The sequence below is a fragment of the Morone saxatilis genome, unplaced genomic scaffold (assembly GCF_004916995.1).
Source record: "Morone saxatilis isolate NCDOM2014 unplaced genomic scaffold, NCSU_SB_2.0 Contig3, whole genome shotgun sequence".
NCBI classification, from domain to species: domain Eukaryota; kingdom Metazoa; phylum Chordata; class Actinopteri; family Moronidae; genus Morone; species Morone saxatilis.
Genome location: NW_023339873.1, coordinates 7469763 through 7484458, shown reverse-complemented (window position 1 = coordinate 7484458; position 14696 = coordinate 7469763). Strand labels below are relative to the sequence as shown.

Here is a 14696-nt window from a genome sequence, read left to right as displayed (position 1 = left end):
CACACACACACACACATCTCCTATTCATCACTTGTTGTAAGTATACAATGCTTTTTACACAAGTATGCTGTGTAGGTGTGTATAGGCTTATTTGATGCAAGTCCTCCTCAGTCCTGTAACACACTCATCAAACAGACATGGTTTCATGCACATTTTGTATTGCTGACCCTCACAAACACACACAAACACACACAAACACACACACGCACACACATCCTGTGTGATTTACAGTGGTCAGGCTCAGATGGAGAAAGCAGGCCTCCTCTGGTCGGAAAAACCTCAACTGTGGGGATCACACAGGGGGGAAAGACTTCCATTACCTACACATGTGTACACACACACACTCACTTGCACTCGCCCTTCTAACAACCCCGGGTGTCCGATAAATTACCTTTAGACACATCGTATCACTGGACCAGACCCCGTATATGCATGTGTTTGTGTACATATGTTTTTTGCTACGTGTGTGTGTGTGTGTGTGTGTGTGTGTGTGTCAGCTGGTAGAGTAGAAATAACAGCAGTGTTTTTTTTATGGCTAATAAGTGGACTTTATTAACTTTAGGGCTACAACTAAGGATTCTTTTTTGTTATCGATTGATGTTTTGATTATTTTTCCAATTAACTGATTAGTAATACAATCTGCGAGATGTCGGACAAAAAATGCTACTCTCAATCTTAGAGCCTGAGAAAAACAGCAAAAACTGCTTAAATTGGTAATTGATTGAATTCAACTAATCAATGGTTTCAGCAGGAATTACCTTAACCTAACATAATACATATAATACACTGTATATTAATAATCCACACCATTTCTGTATAAGTAAATGTCCTTTTTCTACTCTGCCAAAAAATCTGCATTGTGATTACACTTGTTCTTAGCATATTAAAGAGATTTTCTGGAAGGTTCTTTCTTTCACACAATAAGCTATGTGGAGCCTCTTTCTGGGGACCATGTAGAATGAGCAGCTACAGTATATCTGGTCTATCATATTGTATGGCATCTGTGTCAACAATCAAATCAAGTCAAAATAAATTAAACTGAAAAAAAAAAAAGACTTAAAGTGTGTCTGAGAGAAATATCTTTTCCCTGTTTTCTTTGTAGGCTTGTAGAGTTATAGGATCAGCAGCAGCCTTATAGCAACACAGTCATTATATACATATGGCATTGTATTCGGTAACAGGCTGTAAGGCTGTGCGGGGCTACAACAACACTGCTGACGTCAAATCATTCTATGGATAAATAGTTGTAGGGACAATCGATTGCAAATGATTCATAATCATGATTAGGATAATGATTTCTGTGAACTAATGCCTCCAATATAATAACAGTTTCTATGTTCAGAACAGAATACTCGCAATGGAATATGAGTCATATATTGTGTCTTTTCGGTGATCCCCGTTTTATTTACTCTGTTAGGAATTCGTGACTAATGCCTTTCTGTGGAACACTGGGTAATTTAGTGTTTTTTTTCCAAGGGATGTGTTCATCCTGACTTGATGAGATGAAATAGGGGATTGCTGAAGAAAACAAGTGTTGCATCACACACCATTAGACAACTCTTTATTTTAGCATTTTGCTCTGTTTTTACACAATTTTTTGGGCTATTTCCGTTGCTATTTGGATAGAATATTTTCACAGACAATGTCAGTGATGATTATGGAGTCACAATGCATTTTATCTCACTTTTCCACCCCTACAATTTCTCAATCTAGATACAAACCTTGGCTGACCTTGGAGTCATCTATTTCTAGATATCACAATAACATGGCTTGTGGGAATTGAACACCCATCTTCTTGTCAATCAACAGCCTGGTTCATGAGCACTGCCAATATTGCTAATGTGCATCTGTTTTGAAACTTGGGATTGTTGTTTTTTTACATTTAAATAAAGTCATGAGTCAGAATAAAATGTAGAAATGTATGATTTGTGCACACAGATTGCAGTTATGACCGGACATGTATACCCCCATGATCCCTCTCACACCTGCATTGCCAGTCTCTCTTTTTTGCTGAATATTACATTTTAAAAAACCCTCCTTGAGTGGATTTTTGATAATTAGTCTTTTTTCTCTGTCTGTCTCCTCAGATCATGATTCAGAGGGGAAGCGTGTTCAAGACATGCTGTCTACAATCGACAAACCACAGGTTGGTATGCATACCTCCTCCCACAGCTGCACGCACACACAGACACACAAACCCGACTCGCTTATAACCGCTTTCATCAATCATCTGTTGTCGGATGCAGTCATAGCTGGCATAAGCGTTGATGTCTTTTCCATATTTTCATCAGTCATCTATCCTCCGTCTTTGTGATTAAGATAAAAAATTAGATGCTTACACTGACAATAATAACTGTAGTGTCTTGTGTATGCAGTGTATCTTTTTGAAGTCATTTTCAGGGCTTTAATAGCAGTCACGGGAAGTTAAGTGATCATTTAAGCTCTGCTCACCCTGGCCACATGAGGGCAGCATCTACTCATCCATGCTATCAGTTTTCCCACTTTATCCCTTTATCATGTTAAAAACTGTAAACACCAAACAGCTTTCTCTGCTCTCCTAAGGGGAATGTGAATGAATGAGTTGGAGCCGTGCAGACACAGTTTGGGAGAGAGGAATTGCTCACTCCTGGTTAAAGTAGTTTGGTCAGCAGGCAGTGCAATTGGATCATTTGATATCCGTGAGTTTATGACATGGGTTCAAATAGACGAGAGAATGAAGTGATGAAAGAAAGGGAAAATGGAGTGTAAAAAGGGGGAATGGAAGACATGAAATTCAGGAGATTTAAAGCCGATGCACAGCAGTGATTTATTTGCTCTTATAACTTCAAATCACTTCTTCACTGATACAGCAAGTTTATTATGGCAGATAAAGAAAAGGTAAGGACAACAAGGACAATTCTGGGATCTCCTTGTGTCATTGATTGCAATTTTTCCATTAACTACAGATGTGATTTTCTGCCACTTTTGACCTTTACCGTAATGCATTTCTTTAAGAGGCAGTAGTTTGGTTTTTAATATATATAGGGACAGACAGTTTTACAGTCCTATTGCGACAGCAAGTGTGCCTCTTGATGGATTCAGCTGTGTTCTATACAGACAATGTAGCAGGTGTTGCAGAGGCAGAGCTTATATGAGAAAGTTCTTCATTTAAAAATGTTCACAATATTGCCGTGTTCCTCTGCTCGTATTGTTTGCTTTCATAGAAATAAACAGGATTTTCTTCAGCTGAATTGGAAATAGTAATTCTCCCTATCCTTTTTTTTTTTTGTACTTTTTTAGTATTTGTGCTTGAAGAAAGATGTAGCAGCACCACTTTTCACTTCAAAGGCCTCAGAGCTTATAATAGTACAGGCTACATTTACATGCATGTGACGATTCGATTGTGGCCAGTATTCTCAGTAAGGCATCACACCAATTAAAATGTTTATGCAGGTTGCTTATTAGACATTAGTATTCATATTCCCTTTCTATGGCGCATAGACTGATTAAACGCTGCCCCCAAATTATGTTAAAAACTGGTCCCCACCCATCAGCCATCCACTGCTGAATGTAAATCTTAGTAACAGCTGCGGGCATTGGGCTTAAGGAACAGTTTGTAAAATAAAAAGTAAATTGTGGTACACACTCACCCCTCTGCAATGAGAAGGACACATCTGTCACCAGAGATGCTTTTCTCATTCAGCTTTTGAGTTAGCCTAACATATATTATGTGCTGTTTACCTATAAATTTTTAAAATCCCCAAACCAATCATATTGTGCTATGAAATAGATGGTAAATTCTTGTCTTGTTAGATTTATGGATATTGGTTAAAAGACATGAAATCAATTTAACAAGGAACAGTGTGACAGATTCTGCAAATAAAGCTGTGTGTTAACAACATAATACAGGGTGCACAAAGATGTATTTTTTTTTAAAAGTTTGTAACCAAATAATAGACGGTGCCTTTTTCAGCTGAACATCTTTGCTGTGCATTGTCAACCTGATTGTTGCAGGCATGTCACAAAATGTGACGAAAACTCTAATATAGAGTCATAGTTGGATTTTAAATTATTTTTAAACGTCCTTCTATTATGAGAATAAAAATTTCATTTTATAGCATCAAGTAACTCTCATTGTGATTACTCAAGCTGTGCATGTACATGAATGCAGCTATTGTATGAATACGTAAGCATAAGAGAGATGGACTGAAAGTTCAGTTCAGACAGAAATGTATTTTCATGCAAACAGTGAACAGTGAAGACGAGGACTGATGATCAATATACAGTAGATTCTCACCACCTCACATTCTGTGGCCTTAGCGTAGATGACCAACAGGCTCTCTCTTAGGATCAGAGGGCAAGAGGACCACAGACTAAATGGACCCTCTGAACCGACCCCTTCATTCTTTATCTCATGCTTTTTTCTATTCATTTCTTGTTCATTTTTGTTTCTTTGTACCCTTTGTCTTTTTGTTTTCTGTCACTTTGTCTGGTCTCGTCTTTTTCTCTGTTGCTGTTCCCACATCAAGCTGTTGTATTCATCATCAGGTCATTCATTACATGGAACCCTTGGCATCATGTATCAGTGTACATATAAAAAAAGTGATTGATAGAATGAGTGGGAAATGTGTTCTTAGTTGAGGATAAATTCCCATCAAAGCCGTTCTCAGACATGTGGACAGAGTGATGTGAGCTCATAAAATCAAACAGAACAGAACAAAACCTTAATTGAAAAGGCATTCAAGTCTGTCTTTCCATTTTTTCCTGTTTGTCTGTCTGTCTGTCTTCCTCATACACTGTCTAGGCATGGTTGTGGTTTGCAGTGCCCTCAAGGTACATTCATCGCCTATTCAGTGGATGTGGAGTCTGGAATAGCGGCAGACTGTGCTAAATCACGCTAAATTGGCTCACCCACCATGTGCCGCAACTAAATCTCCCATAAACAAGCATGCACTTGCAGTCACACAGACGGGCACACAGTTAAACACACAACTATGCAGGCCTCTTTCTCATGTTTGCTAATTTTAATTCTTTGCTGCGTTCCCAGCATGGATGTGCCTGAGCTAAAAAAGAGCAGCTGAATCTGGAGTAATCGTTTCAGTGACACATTGTCAAACACGCTGACAAAAACGTAGATGCACATTCAAATTATTATTATAATTATAGTAAAACACCTTAATAGAACATGAGGGTAGAATTACTGCCGCCTAGAACTGAATAGAATAGAAAGGATCTCTTACAAATGAAAATATATTAAATGAATTGTCCTGTCTGCTAACCAAAGGCCACATTACATGCATGGGAACATTTTGTGCATGTGTAACTGTGCTTGGCTTCATTGTGTATATAACATACGGTATATATGTTTATGCATGTTTTTCAGGTGTCCAATGTGCAGGCGCGGGCTGCAAGACTGTCCTGGGCCCCCCCGGCAGGGCTGGTGAACAGGCATGGTAACGGGATGCCTGTGTCCTGCTCCTTCGAGGTCTCTCTCTCAGATAAGGGACGAGACGGAAAGTATCGCCTTATTTACAGGTAGGAAACACACTCCAAGCTAAAAGAATGTAGCATCAAATACACAAGTATGCCGGTGTGAATTTTGTGCTTTGTTTGTGTGCGTGTTGCAGTGGCGAAGAACTGGAGTACCATCTGAAAGACCTAAGGCCAGCGACAGACTACCACGTACGGTAAGGATTTCGACATTTTGTTGCATTCCTACAATATGTTTTGCGTGTGAGTTTTCCCTATATAAAGATTCTACCTTCATCTAGCCACATTTTTGAACATTTGTTGTTTTGTGTGTTTTCTTAAGGGTGTCTGCGATGTACAACTCTGTTCGGGGCCCGTGTTCAGAGGCCGGCTTGTTCACCACACACTGCAGCATCCCCGACGTACCATTATCCCCAAAACTCTCCCACCGCACCAAGAGCACCCTCACCCTACAGTGGAAGGTATGGGCACAGACATCTTCATGTTTGGACTTATCTCACAGCTCATACAGAAATGTCACCGTGACATAACATTATGATGTTACTGTTAGTTTTAATGGCACATTTGAAATTAGCTTATTATAAAGAATTATAATGCTACCATACTATAGGAGACTAAGGGTTTTTTGTGTCAAATTTCATGTTTCTGTGTCTACTACACTGGATTTGTAGAGCGATACACTTGGCAATAACCTCTATTTTTCGATGAAAGTGCACAATACGTTTTCCCTTGTTTATGTCCTATCTTGACTTTTTCAGCCCTAAAGCACCTCATAGCGAGACATTCTTGCATTGTTGCACAATGCCTTCAAGGCGCATCCCTCTGCCCTCTCTGACCTTTTCTGCACAAGTAATTTTTATCCACTCTCACTGCCACTGATAAAGAGTGACTTCATTCACCCAGACAGGATATGAGGCCAATCATAAAAACACGGCAGGTGTTTTGTCAGTCTCTGTGTCAGAGTCTTTTATATTCGGCTAATCTCTGTCTCTCTCTTGTCTGCCTCACTTGGCCAATTTCCCTGTCGGTCTACAGCCCCCAGGCGACAACGGATCCAAAATCACAAACTACCTGCTCGAGTGGGATGAGGTAAGTCTGTTTGTCACTTTTGATGTCCATTATCTGTCATGCTTTATCCTTATTTAAAAAAAAAGCACTAACAGGTGTCACTAAATGGATGTTAACATTCGTCTCTTCTTCAGACGAGATGTAATAAAACTGTAAATCATGCCATTTTGGCCCCTGCTTTCCCTCTCCTTTTATCGTACTTTTTCACTTACTGTCATGCTTTTAAAAAAAAATCTTTTCATTCTTTTCTTTAATCCTCAAATGAAATTAATTGTATCCTCCTGGTCTTGTCTTGACTTTTCTGTCTGTGCATCCATCTCTCTCCTCTGCAGGGAAAGAAGAACAGTGTTTTCAGAGAATGTTACTTTGGGAGCCAGAGACACTGTAAGCTGACACGACTGTACCCCGCCTGTGGCTACACGTTCAGAGTGGCTGCACACAACGACATTGGCAGAAGGTACTGTTACCTATTACTGAATGCACAAGCACGTTTGCTTCACACACAAACACCCAAAAATGTATTCATGCACACATCATCATAAATAGCACAGAAGGCATATGCCATAACTCTTTCTTGTTCCTTGTTCTTATGCTATAGGAGCACAGATTTATTAAAATGCATGGCAGCTTTTCACATAGAGGACCTGACATGTTGTCCTTAATATGATGCAAAGTCTTTAACCACATACCACACTTATACTTATGGGAGCAAATTGTATCGGTGTCAGCCACAACATACATTTTTATGTCGGAATAAATGCGTAAACCTCCATAATGATGGACAGACGCACACAGACATGTACCACCAGAACATCTGTGGCTATTATTCTGCATGTGACATGAGTCATCTTCCGCTTTCTCATTTTCCCTCCATTTCCCCTCTCCTCTTGTTTCCTTTTTGTCATTATGGCGGGGAGCATCTCGCCAGCAGTCGTTAGGGTGACAGGGAGAAGGGAGGGGGTGATAGAGGGCAGTGAGTGCGAGGGAGGAGATATTAGCTCTCTGGCTAAACTCAAAGCGGCCCTAATGCATCCCTCGCCTTGATTCCCCTTTGAAGCCATATGGACACACATACACGCACAAATACTCGGCACACACAAGCTTTTGCTTACTTGCTATTTTTCTTACTAGAAAAAAGTTTTACAACCTCTCCCATTTCTGCTGCTGGTTATACATTTAAATTCATGTTCAACCCCCTACCCCCACACCCCCTGTCGTCTTTTGTGCCTGTGATCTGACATACTATTTTACCCCAGTCGCCGCTCTTCTGCTTCTTTTCCACTAGAAACTGCAACCCCTGCACTCCCTTCAAACGAGCAGTGATGTCAGTGTCCTTTCTTATTCATGTTTTCCTCTCCTTTCACTTTTCAAAAATGTGCCTCTGTCTCTGCTGAATTTGTAATTCATGATGCACAGCTTCCCTTTCCTCTTGCACTGCGGCCCCTTTTCCCTCAAAAGTAATGATCCAACAAGTCAATAATTTGCTTCTGCAGTTTGAATAAAATCAAAAATGTGAATGAAATGTAAATGTTTTTGTGTTATGTGCAGTGGCTTCAGCACAGAGGTGGTGTTTTACACCATGGGCACCCTGCCTGCTCTGCCCCTGGCACCACGGCTGGTCAGGGCGGGGGTGTCCTGGGTGACTCTGGAGTGGGGGCGTCCGGAGGGCAGTCCGAGTGAGGAGCAGCTCAAATACACACTTGAGATCCAGGAGGACAACAGCGTGAGTACCACGCAGACATATTATATGAAAACATTTCTAAAGTTTATATTACTGGCACTGGTTCTTTTCCAATACATTAAAAACAGCCCTCATATATTTGAACGATGGCAGGAGCTACACAATCCCCCATACTAAACATAAAACCTTAATTTGTTTTTGTGAAACTTTTTCTTTTTTGTGTGATTTGATTGAGCTTAGTTACTTGGATCCCACAGGAAGATAAAGAGGGGAATAAAAAATCTCTAAAAGTACATTATGAGAAAATATTTAAAATTACATGCATAATGCATTGCACAATAGTTTGGGGAAATGTACAGCAGATGCACAGAGCAGTAAATCCTATAATACACAAGCATACACATAGAAACACATACCATATGCATATTCAGCACATAAACATAAAAAGGGAATTGCTCCCACACACTGCTTCACTCCCTCACACACACACACACATATAATGCAAAAGTCAGTATTTATTGCATCCACATGCTCAAGAATGTACACAAATGCTAATAGATGGAAAAGAAGAAACACACACAGACTACTGACAGTGTATCACCTACAGGGAACAGACTTTCATCCAAAGTACACTGGAGAAAACTTGACCTGTACTGTACAAGGCCTGAAGAGGAGTACACAGTATAAATTCAGGGTAAGTCACGATGTGATGTAGATGCTGCTGTGTGTGTTTTTCTGCAGTCTTGCCTCTGTGTGTGTATGCAGATTATCAGAAGGATATTCTGCATACACACAAAGTTGTTTGTATATATATATATATATATATATATATATATATATATATATATACAATATACAAAATACAACATATATATTTAGTCTGACATTTTGGGGTAATGCAAAAGGACTTCACTTTCTTAGCTCAGTTAGCCTGGCATTGTTTAAATGCTGGAACTAGGAGGACACGGCTGTAGTCTTGTTGTCATTTGTTTGTGGGATTCCGGTCTTTGTGCTAAGCTAAACTAACTGTCTGCTTGCTGTAACTTCATATTTACCACACAGACATGAGTCAGTCTTCTCAGCTTGCTCTCAAGAAAGCAAATGTTTGTTTCTTTGGTGTGTGCATATGTGTCAGAATGATAGAAATGGACAATAATTAGCATTATTAGCATTAGCTGCTTTGGTGCTTGAGATGACTAGGATGTGCTGTTATGGTGTTCAAAGCAGATTAAAGCAAACCACTGAAAAGCTTAGCTGTGTATACCGTTTGACCTAGACTTGTTTGATTTCACTCTTGAGTAAAGTTTAAATTTCCAGTCAGTCAGTGATGTTTTCCTTCTGTTAAATGTAAATAATGTTGTCAATGATACCAACCTATCTAAATGTCTTCATACAACATCTTTCAATCTAGGAAGGAATACAGTATTTTACCACCAGAGTATTGGCTGCAATTTAACCAGTAGTGAAACAAGGCAATTCACCAGCCATTTAGCAGGTAGAGAACGCTATCCGGCTCTACTAAAAGCTGTAATGGCTATTCATAATGTGAGGACATTGTGAAACAAAATGTACCGGCAGTAGATCTCTGTAAGTGTGTTTGCTTGTGTATTAATGCAGGTACTCGTGTCTTGTCATTAACAGTGTATTATGGTGCAATCATTTCAAACACCTTTCATGTACTTTCACACATGTGCACATGAGGTGGTAGATGTTTAAAGACACAAACACACACATGCTCAAAAACAAAGAGACACCTATGTGTTCTTTGTGATGTTCGTCCGGTGTGAACATTCTGAGAACAAGGCAAATTGATTGTCCATTGGATGGGGTAATGGAGGGAGTAAACTGAAGAGAAATGAAGGAGGAAGAACCAGGAGAGCCATAGATGAAGGAGCAGAGAGTAATGGCTCCTATTAATCAGGACAGTTCCTTTACTTCTTGATGTTCTCTTCTCTCATCCAACCGTGCTCACAGTGCTTCCTATTTCTCTAACACTCCATCTTTGCTCATTTTGTTTCTTCTTTTATCCTATTCCTTTCTGCCATACCATCCACTGCATCTTGTACTCCTGTCAACCTCTTCCTCACCTTTTCTTTTGGCTCCTCTCTGCCCATTTCAATTTGTTTGCCTTACACTCTCCTTTTTTTAACCCTCCATTATGTCCATTTTCCTCCCGACAGCTCATAGCATCGAACATGGAGGGAAAGAGCAGTCCCAGTGAAGTGTTGGTGTGCACCACCAATCCAGACAAACCCGGCCCACCATCTACACCCTGTGTCACCGCAGCGACGCCCTACGGATTTACCGTCACATGGGGTAAAGACTAGTTGGACTAGTTTTAACCATCATGTGTTTTAGTCACTTGGTTGATTGATTGCTGAGATTGCTGAGATACTTAACATAGTTTCACACGTTTGCTTTAGTCCATTAGTTAACTCTGAAAACAAGAAAGCCAAGGGCTCACAATTTCCTAAATGAATAAGTTTTAAGATTTTCTGGTGTTAAGTACAGCAAGTGTACTCATTTTAAAGTGGTAATAATGTTAACAATGCTAGTGTTCAATGTAAACTGTAAACACTGTAAAATTCCACTTGAAAATTAAAACCTTGCATCTAGCAGACATCGTTACAGAATACATAATATTGTTAAAATGTAGGAAAATCGTTAATGAACTGCTGCCTCTGAGGTGTTATCATGAAACTGAGGTAGCAGCCATAAAAGCCATCAGGACTGCTATCATCCATCTGTCCTGCATTAGTACTGCAGGAGTAAGGGCAGCCTGTCCTTTCTCACATGTTGTAAACATGGCACAGATCTCACTGTATGTCTCTCACGTCTTTTCAGATCATTGATTTTTTTTTTGAGTGATAAACAGTTGCCTTTATTATGTTGTAAGTAGTGTGATTTCTGCGCTAGCTGCTACAGCTTGACCATTTCAAAGTGAGGTAGCTGCACTGCATTAATGTCTTCAGGCTGGAAGACATTATACAATACTGAGGATGCTAATTGTCATGAAAAGTCTCAGCAGATGACTTATGAATGTGTATTTTTTTCATTTCACACCTTTTCCTGAAACCTTAAGGCCATGTTGAAAATTTAACCTGTTTTTGTTGCGCAGCTCATAGTGTTTACGCGGGATATAAAACTAAAATGAATCAATTTATTCCTGCAACAGATCCTCCCCAGGACAATGGGGGCTCAGAGGCTCTTACGTACCTGCTAGAGATCTCAGAGGGGTGCTCTGAAGGTACGTTTTACATCTGTCAGTCCATTCATCCATCTATCCATGCCACACATTCAGCTAATTTGCGAGTTTGTTCTCAAGTCTATGATTTTATAAAACAAAGCTCAAAATGTACCATCAGTCCTTTGTGCCCCTTCTCTCTATGCATCCATTTTCCTCACTTACTGTCTTTATGAAGGATAGCTGCCATAATTGACTCCCTCTTAGCATCAGTTTAGCTCACAGCATTGTTTAGATTTCAGATCTTTACTCCAGGAAACCAAATGTTCTCTTGTTTCATTTCTTCAGTTTGCATTCATTCAATCACAGAGAGAGTGTTACTCGAGACTAGTGTTGAATGTCAAAGAACCGAAGAATATCAAAAGCTGATGTTTTTCTTTCATTGATAATGAGAGGAGAGATTGTATATGTGACAATAAAGTTGATTTAATTTGATTTGATTTGGCTCACTAAGTTGCACCAGTACTGAACTCATGGTCCTGACTCATATCATGTCGTCTACATCGTGTCTGCTGTAATTCCTTGTAGGTTACTGCTGTGAAACACTGTCTTTTTGAGGTGCAGCGCATGGAAGTTTTCTTGAACTCCACTTCATGTTGTAGTCTCAAGCATTACATAGTCACAGTATATGCCCCTTCTGCTGCAAAATTGCTTTCCATGCAGTGGTGTAAACAGGACCTATATTTGCATAGCAATAGTGCTGATTTGCAGGCAGACTAATTTCATATGCCTACACTGTCCATCAACAGAACAAAAACTGTTACATAAAGTAGCGAGAAGGTATTAATTAGGTCACTGTGTTATTTAGAATACCAATAGGTCGACTGCAGCATACATATGAAAGAGGAGATGATTCTATAAATGCTCATGTATGTGATCAGTTGTGTAATTGTGTTAATTTGTGTGTGTCTCCAGCGAGCCAGTGGGATGTAGCGTACAGTGGTCCAGCAACAGAATGTGTGTGTGAGCACCTGACACCTGGGACCTTCTACCGCCTACGTGTGTGTAGCATCACCACCGGAGGACACAGCCCTGTAAGACACACACATACACAAAAACAACTTCAGAGTGGTAACTTTCAATTTTCACAAACAGTTCTTGAGTTAGGTGTAATTCAACAGTGATGCACCAGTGTTGCTCATATAGTAAAATGTGGGAAAATCTACAATCTGCTCACCCATTATCAACAAAATACCTAAGTGTAATTCATATTTCTGCCAGTAATTCATCAAACTGATATGTAACTGTAGTTCTCTTATGTTTTATTTTCCTGTGTTTATCACTGAAGTGCACTGTCGGTGTTCCGGTCCGTACATTAAGCGTCCCGCCAGGGCCATGCCAGCCGCCGAGGATTGTGGGTAAAGCCAAACACAAGGAAGTGCAGTTAGAATGGGGTGAGTGCAGACATACACGCACACTGTGTTTAGCTTTATTTACCAGAATGTATTTGAATTTTTTTATGTAAGGAAGGCTAAATCACCCTTTGGCTGCTTAATATGTTTCCCTGGCCAACTCTAATGTAACCTCAGTCAACCATGTTTCAGCCTAAATGAGCCCTAATTTAGCCCATTAAAGGCCTAACCTAGCCTCATATCTGACTTGACTCTCCTAATGTCAGCCCATTATTGCAAATTAGTACTGTTATCTGTTGGCAGGCAAAAGTCTCCCAGCCTGAAACGCTGAGGAAGTTCTTGTTTTAACCAGTCTAATACAGCTGGCCACAGTCCTAATCAGCTCAAATTCAGGCAGTGCTGCTGCAATTACTGGCTCGAGTTGAAGGTCAGACATAATGCATTGGAGGGTTTTCCCCACTGTCTCCGTCATTTATTACTTTAACCATACTGCAGCCGGTGAAGTGAAGTGAAGTGAAGCAGCTGTTGGAGGGAAGAACCCCTCAGAAGTGACTCAGAAATTTACCTGGTTAATTGATCTGTAAACACACATATTCATATAAAACTTAACATCATATTGAGTAAATCTCTGTAAAAGTCTGTGTATTAAAAGGCATCGTACCATATAGGTTGTGTCTTTCCATCACACATGATTTTGATGCATAATTCTCTCTCTCTCTCCTCTCTGTCTTTCTCTTTCTCTGTGGCCCCATAGATCCTCCTGTATCTGATGGAGTATGTGAGGAGTGTGTGTTTAGCCTGGAGATGAGTGAGGGGGACACCAGGCCAGCAGAGGTTTACCATGGGTCAGAGCTGCAATGCACCGTTGGTAGTCTGCTACCTGGTGCCACATACAGCTTCCGACTGAGGGCTGCCAATGAGGCTGGGGTGAGAAATTCACATGCACACGCAGCAGGAATATGATCAGAAATAACAAAAAAATAAATAGAAAGCCCATCAGCCAGCAATTTGCCATTCAAGACCACAACAATGTACTTCACTGAATTCAAATTTTGTGCTTGACCAGCATTAAATTCTGTGTTTAATGGCTCTTATGGCCTTGAAATCTACTCTGCACGCTAAGTACATGTACTGTGGAAACTCTTGATATGATCCAAATATTAAAAAAAACTTAATTCAAATGTTTTTTTTATTGTAGCCACAAACACAGACAAACATGGACAAAAGGCCATTATCTATTAGGTCAGAGTGTCCCAGACAGACTAACAGCATCCGTGGGTTAATGCAGCGGTGTTGCACAGTCTGAAGCCAACATCTGATTGGTTTGATCATCCACACACTCAAGAGTGAACAAGCACTCAGACTTACTGATCAGACACAGCCACAAACACAGTGCACATGCTTAAAAATAGGGAGAACAGAGAGGGCACCAAAAAAAAAGACAGCACTGCTGCTTGCACAAAAACTCATGCGCACACACATGCACAGGTAACCTGGTGCGATTTGCGCTGCCTCCTCCTCCTCCAACACATGTCTCATTGCAAGTCTGGTGTCTATTTCTTTTTAGTTCGGAGCGTACTCTGAGCCAACAGAGGTGACGACTGCAGCAGGTCCTCCTGGCCAGTGCGGGGCGCCACTCATCAATCTCACCAGCAACACTTGCGTAACGCTCAACTGGGAGGTGAGACAAACAATACGCTATGTGTTAATTAAAAGAAAGAACCACTTTTATCCGCAAAGACTGGCCACATTTCATAAAGCTGTCTAAAGAGGCCCAATATTCCTTTTTCTGGTTCTACTGACCTATAAACCTGCCACTTTAAATTTGGCTGTCTGGGCTGTTATGAACAAGAAAACCCAGGAGACTGTTGTTCATAGCAAT

General features: G+C 40.3%; 1 protein-coding gene across 1 annotated transcript in view; it reads left to right on the top strand.

Annotated features, from left to right (window-relative positions):
* The window catches only part of fndc3ba (fibronectin type III domain containing 3Ba), an 81131-nt gene that overhangs the window by 50330 nt on the left and 16105 nt on the right, over nt 1–14696 (top strand). The window contains exons 6-19 of the mRNA XM_035673670.1: nt 2088–2146; nt 5363–5514; nt 5607–5666; nt 5792–5930; nt 6505–6558; nt 6870–6994; nt 8086–8260; nt 8826–8912; nt 10399–10534; nt 11394–11465; nt 12378–12496; nt 12751–12856; nt 13569–13741; nt 14382–14495. Of these exons, the coding sequence (XP_035529563.1) occupies nt 2088–2146; nt 5363–5514; nt 5607–5666; nt 5792–5930; nt 6505–6558; nt 6870–6994; nt 8086–8260; nt 8826–8912; nt 10399–10534; nt 11394–11465; nt 12378–12496; nt 12751–12856; nt 13569–13741; nt 14382–14495 (1571 nt within the window). The remainder of the gene's footprint in view (nt 1–2087; nt 2147–5362; nt 5515–5606; nt 5667–5791; nt 5931–6504; nt 6559–6869; nt 6995–8085; nt 8261–8825; nt 8913–10398; nt 10535–11393; nt 11466–12377; nt 12497–12750; nt 12857–13568; nt 13742–14381; nt 14496–14696) is intronic.